Source organism: Quercus lobata, chromosome 7 (genome assembly GCF_001633185.2).
Source record: "Quercus lobata isolate SW786 chromosome 7, ValleyOak3.0 Primary Assembly, whole genome shotgun sequence".
NCBI lineage: Eukaryota > Viridiplantae > Streptophyta > Magnoliopsida > Fagales > Fagaceae > Quercus > Quercus lobata.
Window position 1 is genome coordinate 1,453,538 of NC_044910.1, and position 26,674 is coordinate 1,480,211.

The 26,674-nt window shown below is 39.0% G+C and overlaps 1 protein-coding gene across 3 annotated transcripts; it reads right to left on the bottom strand.

Moving 5' to 3' along the window:
• Window positions 1-2,129: 2,129 nt before the first annotated feature.
• Window positions 2,130-13,519, bottom strand: LOC115952398 (probable galacturonosyltransferase 4). 3 transcript variants are annotated; one of them, XM_031069570.1, is made up of 4 exons: window positions 13,428-13,519; window positions 11,976-12,728; window positions 11,289-11,728; window positions 2,130-2,582 (listed from the first exon to the last, which is right to left on the bottom strand). In XM_031069570.1, exons 2-4 carry the CDS (start codon window positions 12,270-12,272, stop codon window positions 2,552-2,554), a joined length of 768 nt encoding a protein of 255 aa, XP_030925430.1. In that variant the 5' UTR covers window positions 12,273-12,728; window positions 13,428-13,519; the 3' UTR covers window positions 2,130-2,551. The 3 variants fall into 3 exon arrangements, with proteins under 3 accessions (XP_030925430.1, XP_030925429.1, XP_030925427.1); XM_031069569.1 differs by lacking the exon at window positions 2,130-2,582 and having other exon boundaries at window positions 11,044-11,728; window positions 11,976-12,294; window positions 12,459-12,728; XM_031069567.1 differs by lacking the exon at window positions 2,130-2,582 and having other exon boundaries at window positions 11,044-11,728; window positions 11,976-12,294; window positions 12,456-12,728.
• Window positions 13,520-26,674: the final 13,155 nt, after the last annotated feature.

Below are 26,674 nucleotides of genomic sequence, written 5' to 3' on the forward strand. Positions count from 1 at the left end.
TTTTCATTAAGAATGTGACAAGAACTTTCCAACACATGCAAGCATCTGTTAGCTTTGTAATATAACTTGAGTAAATTTGAGACATCAACACAAGAAAGTAGGAGAGAAAAAGGAGGAAAAAAAAGGACTAGCATATACAATTGTAATGTTACACCAAAAAAAGAAAAAAAAGTGACTAACAACTCAAGACACAATATTTGCATCAAGGACATCATGAAGGATGAATGGACCAAGTTTACCCGCCCTTAATAAAGTAAGAAGTTTTTTTGATACCATCAAACGAGCTTCTGAGGCCTTATGAGATATCTTAAATGCCTTCTGCAATGCTTCAAACTGCTGTTCTATAAGACTCTCCAAGTTACTCTCATCTTCTACATTACCAGTGAATTCTAACAAGGTTAAATACAAAGCACATTGGACTTTTGTGACAAGACCCTGAAAGGAAAATTTGTAAAGAACTATAAATTCAGGAATGACATAAAATAAAATAGGAGATTCACAAGTCACATGGAGACCAGCTGATATAAGCCACAACAATAAGAACTACAAATGGCATAAAAAGTTACGTGCAAAAGGGCTAGAGTGTGTTTATATATAGAAAACTATTTTTGAAAAGCTTGGTAGATTTTGATTCCTTGTAGTGACAAATGTTTGTTCTCCTATCTTTTACCACTAATCCCATTTATTCTTTTTCAAATCTTCTAATTGAAATCAAAATATCCACCTCAAGCAACACAATCTTACTCAATGATATTGCAAAACATGTGAATTTACTCTTCCCCAATTTATGTATTGCCTATAGGGTTCCTTGTAAGTTTTCTCTTATTTACTTCTAAATCAAATACCATCTTTTTGCTTACCTTGACATCATCTCAACCACTCCAGAACAAGCTTCTCATCCTTTTTTAAAAAGCCATCAATTGAAGCTAAATAAATAAATAAAGAAAGATCATTTTTTTCTGAATTTACTGATCATCTATTTCAAATTAAGCATGGCATATTTATAATGATAGTTCATTTACTCTGTCTAGTATTTACCAACATTTCTAGATTTACATCCTCTTGCCTAGTCATAAAAATCCCCTTCATACACTAAGCACAATAGAATAACTTCATGATGTTCTACACAAATGTCCATAACTAGCAAGTAAAACATGTTATCAAAACTAAAAGCTCTTCGTTCATGACAAGAAAACTAACCGTCCCAAAACAATTTTCTTATGCTGATCATTTGCCATCCATTCAGGAGAATGAAGATGATATTAATAACCATGCAATAATCCTACAACAAGACTTATCATGAAGTTCATTCGGACCTATGTTGTCCCAATTACAAAATGTTTTAAAATACTTTGGCCATCCTACATAAATTAAGTAAATGAGAAGCATCCTATATTATCTCAACGTAAAGCATACCAAAGTCATTTGGTGGCTTCCTCCTTTTTGGCCGAAGAGTTTTAAGGTTATACTCATGTTTTTCCTTAGAATCATACCGAATCCCTTGCAGTCTCCTGTTGTTCAAATGCTTCCAATGAAGGGGGGGTCCCTTGAGAATTTAAAACTGCTAGCAAGTATTGTGCAATACACTCCTCACCTACCACTGAATCTTTCACAAACCCTTTAATGCAGGAGCATAACCAAATCTTATTTCAATATTTCATTTTAGATTTTCAGTGGATAATTTCAAATTGTAAAGTAGTTATTTGTTTAGTTTGGATTGGTATTTGAGTTGGTTTGGATTAGTTGTTCGTCATTATCCTTTGTTTAGGATTATCGAATTAGTATTTGAAATTTTTTAGGATTATTAGATTAGTATTTGAAATTGTTTAGGATTTGTTTAACAGAGTTTATCCTTATCTTTGTGATTCATGGAAGCTGCATATAAAGCTCTGGATGATTTCTTTTGTATTCACAGACTATGATTATTATTATTGAGATTATTTGTAGAGATTGCATTATGTTTGTTTGGTGGTGAATCCAAACACCTTAGGTGGGAAGCCTAAGGTCTACGGTAGGACTAATCTAGGTGGGAAGCCTAGGTTGTCCTACATCACCCTTCATGTGAATTTAAGAAATTGGTAAGCTTTATTTGATAGAACAAGCAATACAATATGGCAATGGTAAAAAAACCAAAAAAAACCACATATGAGCAATAGTAAAAGAAAAAATAATGATAAAATTTAAGACGCCAAGGTTGAAAATTTTACTAGTTGTAGTTTGGGCAACCTATGTTGGTTGGAGGTCAACAAGAGGATTAAACCAACACAACTTCAAGCATATAACTTTTAGGCCTCAACCAACATTACTTAAGCTGATCCAGTTAGTTTGTTGCAACCAAATCAACTCCAGTTGAGTAGGGATATGGCTTCTCTTAATAGTGGTTAGAGAGAGGTGGCACTTATTTTTGTCCGTTTACAACAATCAAGCATAGTTTAGCATATCTTAAACTAAAAGTTAGGAGAAATTATTTGCAAGAGGATGATTCCTACAAGAGCTAGCTTCAGTCCTGTCTCAATGTCAGGGATACTTGGAACCAATACACCTGGAGTGTCTAGGACATATATGCAAGGCTGATGCGCAATCTGCAATTAAAAATCCAATGTAAGCAATTAAACATACAAAAATGTTCAAACATGTAAGGTTGAATTTATTCAACCATCTAATTGGCTTTATTCCGTACCAAATTTGCTTGTAATTCAGCATTTAGTAACCCTGTATTTAGGTGGGTTTGATGTAAGGGTAGTGAGTGAGATAGAGTGAAGATTGCTCAAGAGTGTGCAAGAAAACAGAGACTCGCAGCTGGGACTCGCGGGTGACTCACGGCTGCAAGCCGCCGGAAGCAGCACACGTGCCAAGCATGCTGGAAGATGAACAGTCATGCTAGCTGGAGCACTACAGGACAAAACAGGACAACTGGCCATACGGTTATCTCGCGACTGGATTTCGCGACTTGGTCAAGCCGCGAGCCACCCCTATTTTGTAAAAACCTGACGTTTCACATTCCTCTCCACTCCAGTATAAATACCCCTTTTACCCACGATTGAAAGAGAGCTTCCAGAGAGAATTTTGAGAGAGAAACCCTAAAGAAAAACCAGATTGTTTCACCCACAATCTCTACCTTAAAGTCTCTTCAAATTCCTCAACTCTCTTCCTCTCCATTGTCAAATCCTTGAGAGGCTTTATACCAAACCTGGTTCTCACCATCATCATCACTGTGAGACAGTCGTTTGGATTTCTGGGAAGCAGTTAGGAAAGATCCAATCTTCATTGGTTGATGCTATGGTCTAGTAGCGGAATCTGGGAAGCTAGAAAAAAAAAAGGTTCGGCGCAACCTCGTTGGAGTAAGAAGCTTGGAGGGCTTAGGTGCACTGGGTAGATTAGGCTTGGAGGGTCTATTGCTGTCCTTGTATCCCAACTGTATTTTCTAGTGGATTGTTTACCGCTTGGAGGGCGGCGGAGAGGTTTTACGCCGAGGGCTTCGGTTTCCTCTTCGATAACACATTGCGTGTTGTTTTTGTGTTTGCATCTTCCTTCCTCTCTATCTTTGCCTTTTCATTTATCTGCTGTGGATTTTAATTTGTTTTGGCTTAGATAGTATTTAATCAATTTCATATTATAGCATATGTTAAGTTTCCGCACACTAGTTATTTGACATATTGCTTGAATTGATTAAGTTGTTATTTGGGGGTCTAAACGTTCAAAGGTGTTTTTACACGTTTTTGAACTTTCAATTGGTATCAGAGCGGGTACACTGATATTGGTTTCTTTACCATTGTGTGATCCTTGACTCCCTTTTGAGATGGATAGGTCTCAATCCCTAAATGCACCTCCATATTTTGATGGTAGTAATTATGCTTTTTGGAAGGTTCGCATGAGAGTTTTTCTATGTTCTATTGATGAATCAGTTTGGGATGCTGTTGAGATTGGTTGGACCAAACCTGAGGCAGCCAAATCCACATGGGATAAGGCAGCACTTGCTGCATCTAATGCTAACAGTAAAGCACTCAATGCTATTTTCTGTGGTGTGTCTCCAGATAAATTTCACAGGATTTCTCATATTACCGTTGCCAAAGAAGCATGGGAGATTTTGGAAACCACCTATGAAGGCACGAAGAAAGTGAAAGACACCAAGTTACAAATGCTGACCACTCGGTTTGAGGAGCTCAAAATGAGTGAGGATGAGTCTTTTGACTCTTTCTATGGGAAGCTAAATGAAGTGGTTGTCAGCAAGTTCAACTTGGGGGAGAAAACGGAGGACTCAAAGATTGTAAGGAAGATCCTTCGATCATTGCCGGAAAGTTTTCGTACTAAAGTGACAGCAATTGAAGAAAGCAAGGACCTCGATGACATCAAAGTGCAGGAGCTGGTTGGTTCTCTTCAGACTTATGAGATGTCGCTGCCCAATCAACGGAAGAGTAAATCTCTTGCTCTAAAGACCATTAATGAGAACGTGGAAGATCAAGACTCATCGGGAGAAGATGTGGTTGACAAAGATGTTGCATACCTTGTCAAAAATTTCAGAAAGTTCTTGAAATTCAAAAATAATGGCAAATTTAATGATAAAAGAAAATTCCAAAGTTCTGGAAGGGAAAAGAGGGAATTCAAAAAGAAAGATGGAAAAGAATCCCAATCTACACAAGGTGTCACTTGTTTCGAATGTAACGGACACGGACACTTTAAGAAGGAATGTCCAAATTATTTGAAATCGAAAGGTAAAGTGTATGCCACGACCTTGAGTGACTCGGATTCGTCTGACTCAGAATCTGAAGAGAGCTGTGATGGAGAGGGGAACTATTCGGCTTTTATGACTATTGCTCATGTTGAGTCTTCAGATGAGCTGAATCTGCTTGTGCGAGACCTTGGAGAACATAGTGATGATGACTCACTAGGAATTGTTGAAGAATCGGATGCTGAAGAAGATGGAAGCACAGCAAATCTTCAGGAGAATTATAACTCACTCTTGGAGAAGTCCGGGGAGTACACAAGGGTGGCCAAGGCTGCTGTGAGAAAAATGAAGAAGGCTGAGGAGGACTACAAAAGTCTCCTAATCCGATATAGGGAGGCCAAATGTGAGATAGAAACTCTGAATGGTGAGTTGTCCGAAACTTACACAAAAGTAAGATTTCTTGAGAGTGAGGTTGTGCAAGCAAATGCTAAAGTAGAGAGGGTCACCACCAAGAAGCTAGATGATGTTATCTCATCTCAAAAGAGCTTTTCAGACAAATCCGGATTGGGATATACCGGAGGAAGTAGTTCATCTGGAAATGTCACTAAAGAAGTGAAGTTTGTGAAGGCCAAAGATCCAATTGTAGCTAACCTTACTGGTGAGAAGCTCGAGGTGGAGGAGAAGAAGAATGTGGTGAACCAACGGATGTTAAATCCCCATAATCAGTCTGTGGGCAGGTCTGAATCTCGTGCCAAGTCACGTCCACGACCTCAAAGAGGTCCTAGAGGAACTTATGTGTGCCACTATTGCGGACTTCAAGGGCATACTCGACCAAATTGCCAAAAGTTGAGAGCAAAGAATAGTGCAACTCCTCAAAGGTCAGGAGGACCAAGAAATGATAGAAGAATTTGGGCTGGAGATCAATCTAGAGATCAGAATGGTGATCCCGGAATGATGAACGTGATGAAGATGATTGGTGCATTCACCAACTGCTTGGAAAGCTTCTCACGAAGGTTTGAAAGCCCTAACTCCCGTACCCAATCCTATACGGAAATCACCCCAAACGCAAGTGACGTGTGGGTGAAAAAGGGTACTCATGCATAAGCATTATAACAAGTCCATGCATTAATACTTCCTATGCTTTGTGACAATGTTTGTTTGTTTGTGTTGCTTGCTGTTTTTGCTATTGGTTGTTTGCTTGTCTACCTGTGCATATTTTTGATTTTGTCTTTTCAATCTTTTTGCTTCTTGTGTCAAAAATCCAAAAATCACATAAAAATTTAGAAAATCAAAAAGCTTGATTGATTTTGTTGAGTTTTTGTCTCAAAACTTGTTTTGCCTTGTACCTTTGTGCTAATGACTTTGTACATTTTCGAGCATTGCTTGTTTTCATGCACTCATATCTTTGTGGGAGAAATCTTGAAATCGTTGTGATTGTTGTAAATAGATCTTCAAACTTGTCATGAATGATTAGTGAATGGTTATGTTGATCTTGAGACATGCATAGACTTGTGTCTATATATCTTCCCACTCTTTTTTTTGTTTTGCTAAAGAGAGCTCACCAACTGTAAATCTCCAAATAAAAAGAGATATTGAGCTGCAAAAGCCTGTCGCACATTCTAGTATTTGACTAGGAAAAAGGGTAAGCGACCTTATATTAAAGTGAAAGTTTATTCAAAAAGCCAAAGGCTTATTCATTAAAGTGAAATATCAAATATCACTCACACAATGAGAGGTGGTTGACTCAAAAGATCAAAAAGATCAAATGTTATTGATTGAAAGTGGAGTCAAATGTAAAGCTCCAAATTATGTTATCAAGTTTTGTGGGAGGTCATATATACATACTTCTATAATTGAGATGGGTCACATGATCTAGTGCTAATTGTGTATGTCTTGGTTGAATTGATCATTGAAGCTTCACATTAGACTAAGGACTATCTCATTGTTGATATCCACACACAACACACAAGTTTATGCTCAATAAATGCCATATTCATTTGTGTGATTGTACTTGAAGAAATGTGTTTTCACATGCTCTATCTTTGTTAATTCAAGCACAAAAAGATTTTTGAGTGTTTTAGATGTTTTTGGAAAGTATTTTGTTTAAAAAATCTGAAAATTTCAAAAAACCTGTTTTGCCCTATTTTGGCGGCTCAGTCGCGGGTATGTCAAGTCGCGAGCCTCAGTCGCATCTTCGCTGGTCATTTTTGGCGACTTGTTCGCGAGTGGAAGGTCCAGTTGCGAGGTTACTCAGAGATTTTCGCGGCTCAGCTCGCGACTCACTCGCGGGTAGACCTTCCAGTCGCGAAAAACACTTAGAAAAATTTTTCAAATTTTTGTTCTTGTGTGTTTTGGCGGTTTGAGCTAGCGACTGTGTGGCGACTTAATCCAGTCGCGAAAAACGCGTGTTTTGCAGAAATAAGAGCAGTTTTTAAATCTTTTTCAGTTTTCCCTCGAACATTTGTAACTGTTCATCTTCTCTCAAAACTTCCTCCTTTCCAAACACTTCGTGAATCCATTTTCAACCCTCATTGGTGCTTCATTTCTTATCCAAATCATCAAGAAAAGGTATGGGTTTTGCTTTCTCAATCTCATTTTCCTTTTCCTGGATATTTTTGTTACTATTTGGATTGATATTGTGTTTGAAATACTTCTCTCTTTGTGTAATGGGTATGGCGTGTCTTGTTTGATATTTGTCTCGCCTGCTTTCATGTTGAGCGGTCACATTGTGTTTTTCATTGTTTTGATTTTTGCCTATTGCTGAGTTTGATAATCTTTTCTTAAATGGGTTTGGTGTTTATTTGACTTATTCATTTCACTTGCTTGTGTATTGACGTTGGATTTAGGTATTGTTTACTGAGTTTTTAAGATTTCATAATGTGTGTCTCTCAACCAAGTGCTCTAGTGTGGATGATTTGTTCTTCATGCTGAAATTTTTTTTCCCATATTCATGTCTCTTGTGGAGTTCTTTATGTTATCTGCTCTAAATGATCGACTGCTGTATCTGTTTGCATCTCATGATCATGATAACTTGTCTCATTGACAGTTGTTATTTGTTTTGTCCATCTATGTCTTTGTGCACTATCAACATATTGCTGCACCTATCATTTTGTGCTCCTTTGTATTGTTGGTAGTTTGATTGGGACTGCAATATCTTCAATTTGTGTTTATATATTGAAATTTTGTTTTCACTGGATTTGTTGACATTTATCTTGTGTGGTATCGTTGTTTGGTTCTTTGCTGTGGGTCTGTTCTCTTGCAGATGTCTCGTCGATCTTCCAAGGGTAAAGACATTGTTGCTGACGAACCAACAACACCGGTTGCTAAAAGGACTCGACTATCATCTCAGGCTTCTCAAGACCCCAATGAGGATAGGTTCAGACTTCCTCTTAACTCACATGTCTACTCAAACGTGTTTGACAAGTCGACCACTATAGTGGAACGGGTGGTAGAGTTTAATACCTTAGGGACCACTTTCATCCCTCGAATCTTTGAGAAACGAGATTGGGCAAACTTGTTTGGGAACTTTGATGATCCAATGGATGAACTGGTCAAAGAATGCTTCTCCAATGCAACTGATCTTGGACCCCAACTCATTTTCTGGGTCAGAGGAACAGAGTTTAGTGTTACCCCAGACTCCATAGCAGATCTTCTCAGCATCACCAGACCTCAGAATGTGAATATAACTCCTTACGATGAACGAAATCCAGAAGTTGGAGAAATTTTACAAATCCTAGGATACGATCATGAAGTATCCAGTGCAGGAACCTCCATCAGCACCGCAAAGTTTGCACCTGAGCTGACCACACTGAAATTGATCATGTTCACCAATCTCTACCCACTGTCCAACACTACATTCATCAATCTTGGGAGAGCTCTGTTTCTTTGTGACCTTATTACAGGGGCCCCCATTGATATATGTGCTCACATCTACTACACCTTAAGGAAGACCGCGTGTCGATCTGCAGCTCGAGGAGTCATTCCATTTTGCAGTCTCATCATGAAGCTCATTCTTCGTGAAGGCATTATTCCTCCTGCAGATGGAAAAATGCTGACTCGTCAACGTCCCATTTCCTTGTTCACTCTTCAAGCTAGCAGAAGTCACTCCTCTAAATCACCAAGGAGTGCTCACATCTCTCCGGTTACTCCATCTGCCCCTGACTCAGAGACACCTGCACATACCACATCTACATCACGTGCTGTTCCTGAAGCTTCACCGGCTAGTATTCCGCAAGCACAGACTGCTCCTCATACTGATAGAGTCGGCAGTATACTTGAGCATATTCAGAAACGCGTTGATGAGCTTGTGGTACTTCTCTACTCCACGAACAACCATGTCCAAATGCGTCTCGAGACTATGGAGAATTAGTTGGATGATATTCAACGAAAGTTGGACGAGAGCCTTTAGCTATTCCTGACAAAAAGGGGGAGAGCATTCAGTAAGGGGGAGAAAGTTTCAAAGGGAAGTGTGCATAGTGATAGGGGGAGTACACACATACTTTTGTTTTTAGTCTTATCCTCTAAACTTATAGTTTTTGGTTTATGTTTGTTGGTCTAATTATTGTTTATATGGGTTTGATACACTGTGTTTTGGTGTATAGTTGTTTCTAACTCTTATCATATACTCTTGGTTTAAACTTTAATATATTTTGATGATGTTATTCAGGATGTTTAGTATTTGTACCCATGTGCTTTTGTAAGCTTTTAGGGTTTATGTTTTATGCATAGTTTGTAGGCTTTATGGTTTGTACCTTGCTTAGTGCAGCCTTTATGCTATGTTAAAAATCAGTATTTTAATGTAAATGATATGCATTTTGGTTTATGTACTGTCACTCTTGTGCCCTTGTAGGATTGTTCCTAGATGCATATGCCTTGTGTGATATGCATTGGTTGAGTGTTGAACATACAAGTGTCTTGCCTTGTGCTTGTTAACTTGTATGTCCTTGTGTTCATTCCAAGTGTGAATGAGCACTGTGATCACTACCTTGTGGTGTTCACTTGGTTGATCAAGCCATGATTTGTTTCATAACTCCATCTTTGCTTGATCACATATTGCCTGTTTCATATGCATTTTATAATTTTCTGCTTACAATGATCATGGTGTATTGTTGTGTTTCAGGAGTATTATGTTCATATGATTCAAGTGCTTCACAGCTTCTAGAGTTAGGTGTGAGTGAGTTTTGTTCAACTGTTCCCAACTCACATGTTAAGTCTAGAGTCTGTTTTAGGGTTTTGTCACGGAATAGCCAAAGGGGGAGATTGTAAGGTTGAATTTATTCAACCATCTAATTGGCTTTATTCCGTGCCAAATTTTCTTGTAATTCAGCATTTAGTAACCCTGTATTTAGGTGGGTTTGATGTAAGGGTAGTGAGTGAGATAGAGTGAAGATTGCTCAAGAGTGTGCAAGAAAACAGAGACTCGCGACTGGGACTCGGGGGTGACTCGCGGCTGCAAGCCGCCGGAAGCAGCACACGTACCAAGCATGCTGGAAGATGAACAGTCATGCTAGCTGGAGCACTACAGGACAAAACAGGACAACTGGCCATACGGTTATCTCGCGACTGGATCTCGCGACTTGGTCAAGCCGCGAGCCACCCCTGTTTTGTAAAAACCTGGCGTTTCACATTCCTCTCCACTCCAGTATAAATACCCCTTTTACCCACGATTGAAAGAGAGCTTCCAGAGAGAATTTTGAGAGAGAAACCCTAAAGAAAAACCAGATTGTTTCACCCACAATCTCTACCTTAGAGTCTCTTCAAATTCCTCAACTCTCTTCCTCTCCATTGTCAAATCCTTGAGAGGCTTTATACCAAACCTGGTTCTCACCATCATCATCACTGTGAGACAGTCGTTTGGATTTCTGGGAAGCAGTTAGGAAGGATCCAATCTTCATTGGTTGATGCTATGGTCTAGTAGCGGAATCCGGGAAGCTAGAAAAGAAAAAGGTTCGGCGCAACTTCGTTGGAGCAAGAAGCTTGGAGGGCTTAGGTGCACTAGGTAGATTAGGCTTGGAGGGTCTATTGCTGTCCTTGTATCCCAACTGTATTTTCTAGTGGATTGTTTACCACTTGGAGGGCGGCGGAGAGGTTTTACGCCGAGGGTTTCGGTTTCCTCTTCGATAACACATTGTGTGTTGTCTTTGTGTTTGCATCTTCCTTCCTCTCTATCTTTGCCTTTTCATTTATCTGCTGTGGATTTTAATTTGTTTTGGCTTAGATAGTATTTAATCAATTTCATATTATAGCATATGTTAAGTTTCCGCACACTAGTTATTTGACATATTGCTTGAATTGATTAAGTTGTTATTTGGGGGTCTAAACGTTCAAAGGTGTTTTTACACATTTTTGAACTTTCAAAACAGAAGTATTCAGCCAAAGATATACAATAGAAGGAGAAAGGTAGTAGTAGATAAAAGAAAACATGAAGATTTAAGCCAAATGCTTGATGATTTGGCCTGATGTTCAAAACATGTCATTAAATAAGGCGTATGCAACTGATTCGGTTATTACGAACTTTTGATAATTAAACCAGAAACCTAAGCCTAATAGTTTATTCCAATATAATCCACATGCATGACAGTCAAAATTCTTTGAGATAAGAGGATTTGAGAAGTTCAGATACCGATCAAAATGATGGAAGCTCTCTCCACAAGTCTCAACAGCACCATTAACATTCCCCTTCGAATCAAGGGACCGAAGGGCAGTGAGATCCTTCTTTACAATGATATCATCATCCAAGAACAACACTTTGTTGAGCTTTGGGAAGATCTCTGGCAAATAAAATTGAAGATGATTTAGGATAGACAAGTATTTTGGGTTCCGGTACTTCAAATTTGAATTAGAATTGGCTCGATGAGCTCTAAAGTTATAGTCTATCATGGACTGCGAACCCAACTGCTTGAGAACTGGACTATAACTTGCATTTAGAAATTCTTCAATGTTCTGAACCAGGATAGAAGCTTTGCCTGGTGGATTTACCAAAAACCACATCCTCATTGCTGCATAATTTAGCCTATCAGTAACAATATGGAAAACATGCTTCGAAGGGTCCTCCCAGGATTCCTAACAATAAATTTGAGATGTCAAACAAAAAATATCAAACAATGAAATAGCGGATAATTAATGTTTTTTTGTTTTTTGGCAGGTGGGGAAGTTCGACAAAAGAAAGAGGATGTGGGAACAAGAGTCTTAGAATAGCCATTCCAAAATTTATTTCTTAGCAATTAAAGGAAACAGCAAGTATATCAAGAGTGAAAATTACCTTAGCATATGTTATAGTTGAGTTTACAACAACTGCTGCTGCTTATACCTTATCAGAGAATAATGCATAATGGTACAACTGAGGGTCTTCTAACTTCTCTTGATTTGGAAAGTCATGTTGAGAAGAATTCAAGGTATAATACTCAATTGTAAGGTGCAATGGAAGACAATGCAGACCTTTAGGAATCGTTTTTGCTGTCAATTGAATCAAGAATATAGTCAGCTTTTTGTGCACTCGGAGCTGCTCTTCGGTTGAGTGGAGCATAGGCTGCATAGCCCTCAGCTTCTTCACCACAGAAGCATAGTCATCTTGAAGCTGCTTTCCTTTGGCCAATGTTTGTTCCATTGCCTTCAATTTGTCATAGGCACTGCATAAAAATAAACCATACAAACAATTTAAGGCAGAGAAAGATGGGAGAATTTAAAAAATAGCAAGCCAAAGGAGAACCTAATAACAGATCGATACTTTAAGGAAAATTTCGAAAAAATTTGGTTGTTGGCATATTAATATGTTAAAAGAGGAGATTACTTCCTTGGCAGTTTAGAATCTTTTCTCACATCCCTTAAGTACTCGCTAAACTTCCTTCATCCACCCCCGAGACTCCCTTGTAAAGTAAGGATTGTTTCTTGTGGCTGGGAGGGATAGATAAACCTTTGCCCTGATGATCTGATCTTTGAGTTGCCGCAGCTGAGTATCTGGCATAGCTGTTTGGTCATTCTGTATGCTAGAGTCAGGTTTATGCGTTCCTTCTTTTTAACCTTACTTTGAAGTTTGAGTGGATTTTTGCTCGTCCTTTATTTCCTGGAGGAAAATGGAAAATAATTAAAAAAAGAAGATTAAAATGCACTATAAATTTTCCAATTTTCCACATGGTAGATAGGGGAAATAGGGGACAAAACGGCCCAGAGTTTGGCATGGAGGCAGTTATTCAAGATAATATGCATGAATCAAAAATAAGAAGTTTGCAAAGAAAGCATATTTCATCATATGATTAGGATAAAATAATTTAATAACAATAGGCAACAATGATGATGATCAAAATAAATATCAAACGTAATAGTTTAACCCCTATTTCAATGAGATATGATACAACTTGTTAAAAAAAATTCAAATACTAAGTCATAAACATTCAAGCTAGGGCTGTGAGCAGTATCCAAGCAATACACAAGATAGTCAGAATGACTTCTTTTTTTTTTTTTTTTTTGGTTGACTATTAGGACATACTATTTCCAACATCCGAATGACAAGTCCTACAGTAGATTTTACTACAACATGTTAGATGATGAAACCCACTAACAAACATCAAGTCAACAAAAGAGCACCCCAAGCACGATGAGGAGCATAGAAGTATCACAGCATTTATAATGTGTACAATTCTATCTTAAACATAAAACAGAGTTATCAAAAGACTTTTACAAATAGGAGCAGCAGCAACCAGTACAAATTAGACAATAAAAAAAAAAAAAGGAAGTTAAAGGGAAAAAAGTATATATCATATACCATATTTTGAGTATTTTGAGAGGCATTATCTGATGACTGGTCAACCTGGTCATCTGCATCAATTGTATCTTCCCCAATGTCCTTGTGAGTGGTTGTGAATCTGTGACCTCCCTGATGAGTGATGAGGTTAGTTCTTTGAGTTTGGCATGGAGGCGGTTATTCAAGATAATATGCATGAATCAGAAGTAAGAAATTTGCAAAGAAAGCATATTTCATCAAATGATTCAGGATAAAATAATTTAATAACAATAGGCAACAATGATAATGATCAAAATCAATATCAAATGTAATAGTTTAACCCCTATTGCAAGGAGATATGATATAACATGTTAAAGAAAAATTCAAATATTAAGTCATAAACATTCAAGCTAGGGATGAGCAGTATCCAAGCAATAAACAAGATAGTCAGAATGACTTCTTTCTTTTTTGGTTGATTATTAGGACATACTATTTCCAACATCTGAATGACAAGTCCGACAGTAGATTTTACTACAACATGTTAGATGATGAAACCCACTAACAAACATCAAGTCAACAAAAGAGCACCCCAAGCACGATGAGGAGCGGAGAAGTATCACAGCATTTATAATGTATACAATTCTATTTTTAACATAAAACAGAGCTATCAAAAGACTTTTACAAATAGGAGCAGCAGCAACCAGTACAAATTAGACAATCATAAAAAAAAAAATAAAAAAAAATAAAAAAAGAAGCAAGTTAAAGGGAAAAAGTATATATCATATACCATATTTTGAGAGGCATTATCTGATGACTGGTCAGCCTGGTCATCTGCATCAATTGTATCTTCCCTAATGTCCTTGTGAGTGGTTGTGTCAATATGATGCTCATTTGAGTCATTTGCTTCCTCAAGTGAATCTGTGACCTCCCTGATGAGGTTAGTTCTTTGATCTTGCTCTTCCTCATCCGTCGTAGATAATACTCTGGTAGACCTTGATTCTAAATGCATATATAAATGATAAAATTACCAAGCAGAAAATTATAAGGATGAGAACAATTGTGCAAATATTGGTTTTAGTAATTACAAAACAAAACAAAAATTAGAACCAGAAAAATGACTTTTTAAGGATTACCTTGACTTGAAACTGCAATGTGGGTGTCCGGAGAAAATAGGTAACTAGCACTAAAAAACTAACTATTTAGTTAGTAGTTAAGGTTTCAAAACTAATTTTTTTTCTAGCATCTCGAGCCTTTTAAACTCGATTTTGGCCAATAAATCAACCATCAAACGCTCGATTTCTATGTTCTGATTACTGCCGACGTGGCAAACTTTGCCACCTGGGAACACAGAAATCGAGTCTCTAAGACTCGATTTCTAAGTGTTATATGTACAACCAACTCAGTGAGGAACCACAACGTCAGGGAAGAAAGCAGAGAAAGAAAAAAAAAAAAAAAAAAAAAAAAAAACACCAGAAATAGAAAGAGAGATCGGCGAGACCCAGGCGCCGCGCACGGCCTGGGTCTCGCGAGCCCAGGCAGCGCGGCGCCTGGGTCTCGCCTGGGCTCGCGAGACCCAGCTTTTTCTCTCCCTCTGATCTGCCTCTAAGCTCTGATCTGAGCCTTTGGGATGGCGCTGCCTGGGCTCGCGCGACCCAGCTCTTTCTCTCCCTCTGATCTGCCTCTAAGCTCTGATCTGAGCTTTGGGATTGATTCTTAAATTTGTTTTTTTGGTATTTTGGGTTATCTATGAGAGTTCAAGTTTTTAAAAATATTTTTGAGTTAGAAATCGAGTCTCTAAGACTCGATTTCCAGCTAGGCTCTACGTGGAAAAAAATCCACATCGGACGTGATCAATTGACTAAAATCGAGTCTCAAAAACTCGATTTATAGGCCCTAAATCGAGTCTTTCAGACTCGAGATGTTAGAAAACCAATTACTTTCAAAACTGAACCTATTAACTAGATAGTTAGGAAATTAATGTTAGTTACCTATTTTTTCCTAGGTGTCCTGTAGGTCTAAATCATCTGAATTTGGAAGAGATTTGGTTGGGGTATTTGAATAAACAATTCTAATCGGTTTTTTAATGGTAGTTGCCGATTCCTATATAGCAAAAACCAAATAATTTGAAGAGTAAAGATCTGAAATTTACTACTCCAATTTAACTAATATGGATGCATCATCAAAGAGAACCCCAAAAAGGAACAAGTATTACCTGGAGCAGCACATTTAGACGCTCGTTATGGCCATACAAAGTCTGTCTAGTTTAGCACCCAAAAAAAAAAGTCTGTGTAGTTAACCAGAGATTTAGATTTGCTTAATGAAAAATCAAAATACAAAATATACCCAAAAGAGAATTCTTGGATGTTTTATGATTGTGATTTGTGGATTTTGTTTCTTACCGTATATGTAGAGCAAAGTGTAAAAATAGTTAATGTAGGTACCTAAGGCATGCTTGCAACGTCCTAGGCATGCATGGCAACGTCTTTGGCTGACCTCGGCATGCCTTGCCACGTCCTCGGCGTCCCACATCAAAGGAAACCCCCCCCCCCCACTTTTTGCCTTATAAGCTATGAAGCAAAGGGAGTAGTGTACCACCAAGCCTCTCTGATCAGAGATGCTTTGTGGTGCACTACTCCCTTTACTTCACAACTTAGAAGGCAGAAAGTGGGGGGGGGGGGTTTCCTTCGATGTGGGACGCCAAGGACATTGCAAGGCATGCCAAGGTCGGCCAAGGACGTTGCCAAGCATGCCAAGGACATGCCAAAGCATGCCAAGGACGTTGCAAGGCATGCCAAGGTCGGCCAAGGACGTTGCCATACATGCCTAGGACGTTGCAAGCATGCCTAGGCATGCCTTAGGTACCCACAGTTAAAGAATGACTCTATAGTTTAGAGTGAGAGTCAGTGAGATCAGATTTTTTGATAGGCAGGTAACTTCTTAGTCCATTAGATGAGTTTTTTTTTTTTTTTTTGGGAATAAATTATTTATTTGGTTCCTAATTTTAGTTTGTGTGTCAATTTGGCCACCAATTTTTCAAATATGTCAATTTGATCCATAACTTTTTGATAATATGCTAATTTGGTCCTTGATGGATGGAAAATGTTTTCTCTTACATATCAATTATCATTCACCACATTAGCAATTTGTAACATAGTTTATGATTTTAGTATTTTCACTCAAAATTTGGGTCCATAGTTAATATCATTTTATCACTTACCATAATCACTTATCACATTAGCATTTTGTAAAAAAATTTGTAGCTCCTAGCATTTTCCATAAGGGGTAAATCAATAATATCATTTATTTAAGAGTAATTTAAGGATGTACGTAGTAGTGCTAAAAAAAACAGAAGAAGAAGAAGGATGTACATAATAAAGTATTCTATAATTAGATGTCTCGACACATGGTGCATAATGGGCTATAAACCTAACATGTGTTAAGTATAAATGACATGTCCTAATTGTAGCTTGCCATTTGCCATTAGAAATCTATGCAATCCCTTCCTAAGTTTATTGTGGATTTTGTCACATGTCGAGCTTGGAGAGCGCTAAACAACCCAAATCACAAAATCTTAGGTTGAGCTTATGTTATATATATGTGTGTATGTGGGTTTCAGTTACTAGTAAAGTTTCTTATAATTGAATAAGAAATTTAGAGTTCAATCCATATTTAAATAGTTAATCCTTTTAGGACCTTTTAGATTTTCTTGTAATAGAAAACCATGAAGGGTATTTATGGTGTATCTTTTTCTTTTTCTTTTTTGGATACAAAATAAAAATTCTACTCTAGCCTAATTTAAGTGTATATGTGTGTAAAGCTTTCACTCGGAGACTTGCACCCTAGCCCTTGCCTCCTCACCCCACAAGAACTTTGTACTGTGTAGTAAAGTAATTGACTAGCAACAAAGTGAGTGACACTTGGCCATTATATTTCTCACTTCAAGGAACTAACTAGTTAAACTAATATCCCAAGGCTTGACATTGGCAATACTCATCAATCTCTTGAGTGAATCGCTAAATGCCTACTTGAAACCTTCCAAACTACTACTTCAAAGGCCTCCTCAACTCCAATATGGGCGTGAGCCACATTGTTGGTTTTTTTCCTTCAAAATTTCAACAAATTCATTCTAAATTTCTTCCTCTTTCACATTCTCCTTTTTTTTCAACATTTTTCTCCCTTTTTGATTGTGAATCTTTTTTTCTTGAGTCCTTTTCTTCCAACTATTTTATCACAATAAGACAATTTGATTGCACTCATTCTTGGAATACTTGGTAAAGGGTTTGAGAAATAATAGCTAGAATAATAGGCTTAAATGGGTTACTAGCAGTAATGTACCAAGAAAAATAATAATAATTGATGATGCACAGAAAATCAGTAGGCTGAATGCTCCGGGCTTCAATGGGCTAATGGTTGCTTGGAAGGCCTGAAAAGAAACAAACACAAGATCAAAGGTGACCGGGGTGAACCGGCCAAGAACCCTCCGATGCTTAAGTTAGTCTTTGTGTTTTGGAAACTCAGGAATTCCCAACTTTTATGTAATAGTGAAAAAAAAAAAAAACTCCCTCTTATTTTGCATGGATGAGTCTTTATATAGTAGGCCTTATAGCGGTTACTTGTTTAGTAACCGCCCCAATATTCATGGAGATTCCAAAGATTCAGACTCAACTCCCACAACCGCTATAGCAGTTAGAATAAGAAGTCTTATCTTCTATAACTGCCATAGCGATGAAGAAGATAAAATAGTAGCGCGTGGTCTAAATTACAAGCTGGTGTAGACAAATCCATCTTCGGAATTTTTCCTAAGTGTTGGGAGATCGTCTAGGTCACTTCGTGAGCTAGACGACCCTTATGGTCTTGGATGACCTTTCCGGTCCTGGATGACCCTTCTGGTCGTGGACGACCCTTCTGGTCTTGGACGACCTCCCTGGTCATGGACGACCTTTCTGGTCTTGGATGACCCTTGTGGTCTTGGATGACCCTTTTGGTCTTGGACGACCATTCTGGTCTTGGACGACCCTTATGGTCATGGACGACCCTTATGGTCTTGGATGACCTTCCGGGTCTTGGATGACCCGAACGACCTTCCGGGTCTTGGACGACCCTTCTAGTCTTAGACGACCCTTCTGGTCTTAGACAACCCTTCTGGTCTTGGACGACTCTATGGACGAACTGGAGATGGTCCGATTTTTAGTTCACCATCAGTTGCCCCCTTTGTCCATGAGTTGTCTAAGTCCCTGTAGCAAAATTCTTGTTCATTGTTCATTTTTCGCATGTGTCGATGTTTCATTAGTCAATTGGCATGCCACGTGGTGTCATTGTTGTTGTCGATTTTTGACACCTCAGATTGTGCTACATGTTATGATCTCATTGGTCAACGTATTATGTCGATTCGTTTACTGAGGAGATTGCCACATGTTAGCTTCTGGTTGGTCCACATCAACCCATTGACTTGGTGCCTATAAATTGGTACAATCTCTCTCTTGCCCTCTCATTTTTCTGATATTTTCCTCTGCCATCTCGTCCAGGAGCCTTGTCTAGTTATCCTTGTCCTTAGGCTTTCGTTAGGTACTTCTTCTTTTTCTTCATCCTTAGGTTTGCCTTAGAAAATTCTGTATTTTTCCTATCATGTCTTCATCTAGTGGTAGTACTGTGAGAGCGATAGACGAGTATCAGGATGAGTCCAATGGAAGTAGCAGTAGCACCAAGAGTAGTAGTAGTAGCTTTAGTTCCCAAGACGAGCATTATTCATCCAGGGCTCTTGGAGTTCCTTTGGAGGTCTTCCAGGAAGAGATGAGGTGGAGGCTAACTTCCAGTTCTAGAGCTAGCTCCTCAAAGAGGGCTGAATCATCCAAGACTCCTTCTCAAGACGAGTAGGAGAATGTCATTTATAGTTGATTAGGGGTCGTAGTTCTTCTAATAGGTTACGGAAGACGAAATTTTTCTTCGTCTTTGGAAATTGGGCTGGGGACCCAATCGATGTAAATGGAACTCTGTTCCCTCCTTTTACCAATGCTTTAGGTTGTCTTCGTCCTGAGGGTATGTTTTCTTTGAAGTTACTTCATCTTTTCATTTGCTCTTTCCCTCATCTAACAATTCTTCTCGTCCATGCAGTTGTTACTCGTCCACACTTAGACGACTATAGAAAAAGCTCGCAGTTATCTTGATAGGTCCTTCCATAATTTGGCAACGCTTCGTCATCTTGAGCCCACTAAGGAGAATATCATTCACGAGGAGACTACTCATCGAAGTAAGAGTCGTCTTTCAAAATTTTTTATTTTTATTTTTTTAGTTGTCCAATTCTTCATGCTTTCTCCAGTATAAGACTAGTCACCATGAAGGAGAACAAGGGTAAGAATGTTGCCAATGGGATTGAGGAGGAGGAAGTCCAAGTTCTCTAGGACAAACTAGTTCCTTTGGTCGTCTAGAGCCCCACCATCCAACCTCATGCTTGGAAGAGGAAGGGTATCTCCATTGATGTGGACCTTAGAAACCTTACTAGTCGTCGACATCTGAAGAAGGTCAGAACTAACAAGCCCCCTTCTATGACCCCCTCGTACAAGGCCCCCAAATCCAAAGATACGATGGCATACCTGGACGGACTGGCTGTGAACTTGGTCTCTTCTGAAGTTCCTCCTTCAGCCATCCAGACTGAAGCTCTTCATCCTTTTGTTGGTAGACCTCCTCGCAAGACTCATCCTTCAACTCTTGTTGAGGCTCCTCCTATCTTAGTGTTGGACGAAGGCCATGCATTTTCTTTGTTGATTTTTTTTTTTTTTTTTTTGAGAATTTTTAACTCTTCCTCGTCCATTCCTATGTCAGGCAATGGAAAAGTTTTATGCTACGTCCTAGCAAGCTAGGGAGTTGAGTGACGATGTTAAGGTTCTGGCAAAAAAGAACGAGTTGGAGGACGAGCTTCGTCTGAAAAAGGGAGAGAGGATCAGGCTTGGCGAGGAGCTTACTTGTCTTTTGGAAGTAGAGAGGGAGCTGGGGAATCAAGTTAAGGAGCTTAAGGAGACTCGTGTTGGTCACCATAAAGGAAAATGCCAAGTTATCCTCGTCCTTAGAGAAAGCAATGGACGAAGCAATCGAAGCCTTCAAAATGTCTAACGAGTTCACTAGGCGTCTGGACAAGCAATATGCTGCTGGCTACGAGGACTTTCACTTCGATGCTAAGGAAGCCTATCCTAAGATGGACTTTAATGTCTTCAAGGTTCCAATTTCTGCTGAGAGTTCTTTGCTTCAGACGAGCTCTGAGGATGTAAATATCATGGACGATGCCTCTACTGAGCCTTCCAAGGATGATCCAAAGTCTGGGGATGCTCTCAGTGGTTTATCAAAGTAATCTTCAATTTAACTTTGTTTTTATATATTGTTCATGGTGCCCTTTTTTTTGGGGGGGGCTTATTTTAAGTTTTATCTAATTACAATCTTCCCGTCCAAATGTATGGATGTATGATAACAGATACAACTGCCTTTATTGGCATGTACAATTTAAGGGTTTTTGGATGATGGTCGTCTACTCTTTTTATGTTTTATGAATGAATATTTACTTCCATTTTCATTCTTCATTTGGTGTTGAATATGTTATATGCTTTATGTATGAACAAATTTTCCCTTGTTTACATCGTCCATGTTATTTCTATGGTTTTTAGTGTGGTCCATCCACTTATAAGACATTTTATCTCCTCTTAACTATATGAACAAATTTCCTTTGTTTACATCGTCCATGTCGTTTTTTATGGTTTTCAAGTGTGGTCCGTCCACTCATGAAGGCATTTAGCTCGTCCATGTTAGAATAATTTTTTATGTTCAACACTTTTACCATTCTTTAAATTTTACAAGTATAACTTGTCTATGAAAGGTATTTCTTTTGCTAGCTTTATTCGTCCATAGATTTGACTTATAGCTTGCATTATCCCTCATCCATAGGCTGGACGGTCCTTTACTCGTCTTTGGGCAAGATGTTGCCAGCATTTACTTGTCCAAAGATTGGACTGTTTAGCCGGTCAAATTCATCCATGGATTTTGAATATTTTTACGTTCATATTTTTCCTCGTCCATTGGTTAGACAAATATACCTTAGGTTTTACCTCGTCCATTAATTAGACGAATATACCTTAGGTTTATTTTTCTTTGCTTTATCCTTATTTTAAGGAAAGCTTATAGACGTTACATCCCTGCGTCCAGAGATTTTACTCGTCTTGGGCTTTTAGCCTTCTTGTGGATTAGTTTGAATGAAAACAACATGAAATTTAGGAATTCACACAACATTGTATACATTGGGAATCCAAACTGTATATACACAATATAAACATTGTCCACAAGCATGGCACATGCTTAGAAGCTAGTGCCTTTAGGGAATTAAAAATAGTTATGTACAAATAGACTAAGTCCATGACTTCGTCCATCACAATTTCGTCCATAGACAGCGTAGAAGTTGGAAACTAATGCACTTTTTAGGGAATTAAAATATTAAAAACATGTAGTACTAGCAATAAACATAAATAAAAATGAGGGAAGTAACACATAACTCCAACTTCGTTCACTGATACTATCTTCTTCGATGTTCAACATTCCAAGGGTGCTCTAGCTTCTGTCCGTCTAGGGCTTCCAAGTAGTATGATCCTTGTCTTTTGCAATTGACAACCCTGTAGGGTCTTTCCCAGTTAGGCCCTAGTTTTCCATGAGCTAGGTTTCTGGTTGCCAAAGAGACCCTTTTAAGGACGAGGTCCTCAATGTTGAAACGCCTAGGTTTCACCATTGCATCATATTGTCTAGCCATAAGATTTTTATATCTTGTTGTCCTCTGCTCTACATCCATCCTTACCTCGTCTATTAGATCGAGGTTAAGACAAAGTTGCTCTTCATTTTCCTCGTCTGTCCCCCTCGTCCTTGGTGGTCATCCAGAGAGTTGGACATTCTGCACCACCTTCAGGTATGTCTTTCTTGACTTGGAAAATTGCCCTGTTGAAGTTCCTCCTACAATAACTCTTATTTCTCCAAGTGAGGGCCGTGATGGTTCTTCTACCTTTCCTTTCAACTTCTCGTCTTTATGATCTCATCCAAGAAAATTCCTCAACTTTCCATACCTGATAAGATTCTCTATCTGCTACTTTAAGACATAGCACTCGTCCGTGTCATGCCCGTGGTCCCTGTGGAAGCGGCAATACTTGTTCTTATTGTGCTTATTAGGATCTCCCTTCATCTTCTCTAGCCACTTCAAGGATGGGTAATCCTTGATTTGCAAAAGCCCTTGATAAAGTGGAACATTCAAGAGCGTGTAGTGCTGACTCCTTCTTGAAGACAAACCTGCCTTCCTATTGTTTTTCTTCTCTCCCATCCGGGCCTTCTTTGGACGAGGGCCTTGGTCAGGATGGCATGGGAGATCAGCTTCCATTCGCTCTGCTCTCTTCCTCTTCTTGGCAATGATTGCACCCTCTGCATTCATGAAGTTTTGGGCTGAATGGACGAGTTCAGCCATGGTTTGTGGTTCCTAATCATAAAGCTTATGGATGAATACATTCAAACTAACTCCATTGTGGAAGGCTACCAACAGCAACGTGTCATCCATCTCGTCTACCATCAGGGCTTCCCTGTTGAAGCGAGTGATGAAGGACCACAAGCTCTCATTTTCTCCTTGTTTTATAGTCAACAGGCTGGACTAGAAGCGTTTATGCCTTTGTCCTCCAATAAAGTTGTTGACGAACAACTTATTTAACTCCTCGAAAGAACCAACAGTATCCGGAGGTATTTTACTGATCCACACTCATGCTGGCCCCTTAAGGGTGGTTGGGAAGGCCCTACACATTATCTCATTTGGAACTCCTTGAAGGTGCATTGTGGTCTTGAAGGTTGCAATGTGATCACACGAGTCACGTGTTCCATCATACGAATCCAAGGAAGGCATCTTGAACTTGGAAGGCAAGGGATAACTATTGATGGAAGCTATGAAAGGGGAATAATATTTTCTCCTTCTCTAACTTCTTGACTCTAAGCTTTCCCTCCTGCGCACCATTCATGACGTTGCCTCGTTTGGTTGATCTCTCGGGTCAGTTCTTGATTTTGACGCCATGGCGGCTGCCATGGACTGTATTTGTGGGACAGAAGGCGGTTGCATGATAGGTACTGACTGGTGAGCATTGGGGTGGCTGGAAGCGTTCCCACTCTCCTGGTGGCTTGGACTAGTGGCCATGGACCTTGTCCGGACCATACAGCCTTTTGCCTAAGAAAGATAAATTGCAAAATACAAATTTAACTTTCCCACAAACGGCGCCAACTGATGATGCACAGAAAATCAGTAGGCTGAATGCTCCGGGCTTCAATGGGCTAATGGTTGCTTGGAAGGCCTGAAAAGAAACAAACACAAGATCAAAGGTGACCGGGGTGAACCGGCCAAGAACCCTCCGATGCTTAAGTTAGTCTTTGTGTTTTGGAAACTCAGGAATTCCCAACTTTTATGTAATAGTGAAAAAAAAAAAAAACTCCCTCTTATTTTGCATGGATGAGTCTTTATATAGTAGGCCTTATAGCGGTTACTTGTTTAGTAACCGCCCCAATATTCATGGAGATTCCAAAGATTCAGACTCAACTCCCACAACCGCTATAGCAGTTAGAATAAGAAGTCTTATCTTCTATAACTGCCATAGCGATGAAGAAGATAAAATAGTAACGCGTGGTCTAAATTACAAGCTGGTGTAGACAAATCCATCTTCGGAATTTTTCCTAAGTGTTGGGAGATCGTCTAGGTCACTTCGTGAGCTAGACGACCCTTATGGTTTTGGATGACCTTTCCGGTCCTGGATGACCCTTCTGGTCGTGGACGACCCTTCTGGTCTTGGACGACCTCCCTGGTTATGGACGACCTTTCTGGTCTTGGATGACCCTTGTGGTCTTGGACGACCCTTGTGGTCTTGGACGACCCTTTTGGTCTTGGACGACCTCTCTGGTCATGGACGACCTCTCTGGTCTTGGACGACCTTTCTGGTCATGGACGACCCTTATGGTCATGGACGACCATTCTGGTCTTGGACGACCCTTATGGTCATGGACGACCCTTATGGTCTTGGATGACCTTCCGAGTCTTGGATGACCCGAACGACCTTCTGGGTCTTGGACGACCCTTCTAGTCTTGGACGACCCTTCTGGTCTTAGACGACCCTTCTGGTCTTGGACGACTCTATGGACGAACTGGAGATGGTCCGATTTTTAGTTCACCATCAATAATAAAGGCTCAAAATAAACAAAGATAGCCTAAAATCATCTCTTAAGGATTGTGATAATTCTTCAAAATCCGTGACTTTAACAAATTCAAGTGTGGCATAAAATTGATGAATTCTTAGCATTTAACCAAATCAAAGAATGTAAAATGCTTGAATTAACACAAAATAAGTACAATAATACTTTCTAATAATTATATATATATATATATATGCAAAATTAAGCTATTATCACTTAGGTATTGGTTAGGCTTGTAAACTGTTAATGTAATATTCTCAGTAGTAGTCCATCAACATTGTAGGTGTAGTTGCTAATTAACACATTGTCGTCAAGTACTAGAGGTGTGCAGTCAACCCATTGATCTACCAAAACCGATCCAATCCAAACTAATCCGTCGAGTTGGGTCGGTTTTTAGGGGTTGGTGGATTGGTTTGGGTTGCCATTTTTTTTTTTTTTTTTTTTTTAACAGTGGGTTGGGTTTGGAGTGAATTAGCAAATTCAAAAATCCACCAAACCCAAGCCGGCCTACCTATATTTAATATATATTTAAAATATATATCATATGGTTTTATTATTTACTCTTGGTTTGGTGAACTACCAACAAATTTATAAGATTATAAATTTACTTTTATTTTGTGTAGGTTTGGTGCATTAATCAAATAGTTTGTAAAAATTTGGTACTTTGCTCAGGTTTGATTAGTAAATCTATTATTTGTGTTCATGATCTTATAAATGTGTTGTTCTAATACTTGTCTTTTAAAAATATTAAAAAAAAAAAATGCTCAAACCATGGGTCCAACCCAATCCACATGGTTTAGGTTGGGTTGGAAACCTATGATGGGTTCGGTTGGATTGAAAAACCCCTCAACCCGACACATGCACACTCCTATCAAGTACATTCATGCTATACCTCATCCTTATGCTATACTTAAGGTTAAGGGTTAATAGCATTGGCCATATCCTGATAGGGCACACAAAACGCCATGCTGAGTTTGTTTTATCAATGTATTCAAGGTAAAATGGTTGTGAAGGACTTCTAACCTTTTAGTTTAGTTGGAGGCTAACTTCAAATTGGTATTTTGAGCAAGTGGCATTAACCATAAAGGGGTAAATGTTGAATCGGAGCTTAGGGCTCCTGATAGGGTATAGTACCCTCTAGCCCTGCGCCTGGCCCCTAGTCCTTCTCAGCCTTCAACTGACCCCAGCATAGCCCCCACTTTTCCTCAGCCCAGCCTGCCGCCACCCCATCTACCACTCCAGCCAAAGAAAAAGGGAAAGAGCAGCCAACTCCAACAAAGGTTGTGGACATGGAGGTAGAGGAGGCAACTGAAGTCACTCAGCTGAAAAGGAAAAAGAAAGAAAAAGAGCTAGAAAAGAAAGGAGGGAAGGAAAAATAAGCATCAACATAGCCTAGCTTTAGCTTAGAAGTTACTACTTAACTGTGTAATTAGGCTTAGGCTTAGTTTGTGCCCCCTTTCCTTCTGCTGTAATCCAATTCCCCAACTTTAATGAAAAAAGTCAAATCTTATTTTATTCTTTTTCATCTGTTTAATTTGTACTTGTCAGTTTACATTTCATGTTATTTTCTTTTCCTGGAAACAGTTATAACACACTAACTTGTAATTTACTTAAGAAACACCTCCTCTCCCTCTATTCAATCTGAAACGACTTATAAAACAATTACTAGAATAACCCATAGAACTTAAGAGAAATATCAATCAACACTTACCTTAGGTTGGACTTGGAATCTCGAAACAAACCCATTGGCACTGATTCTAGAATTCGAGGAAGCGCTCAAGCTTCTTAACTTTACTTCTTACTTAGGCAACTTCCTGTGTGACCTGAGGGTCCACATTCAACATAGATACTGGTCAACACTGAGAAGCTTTCTCTATAACTGTTAATTTACTCAAGGCTTGTGACCGGAGGAGTCGAACAAAGCCGAGGTCCTATTTAACACTTAGAATTTTTCCATGCAAAGTTAATTTACCCAATGCTTGTGACCCGAGGAGTCAAACAAGGCCAAGGCTCTGTTTAACACTTAGAATTTTTCCATTCAAGGTTAATTTACC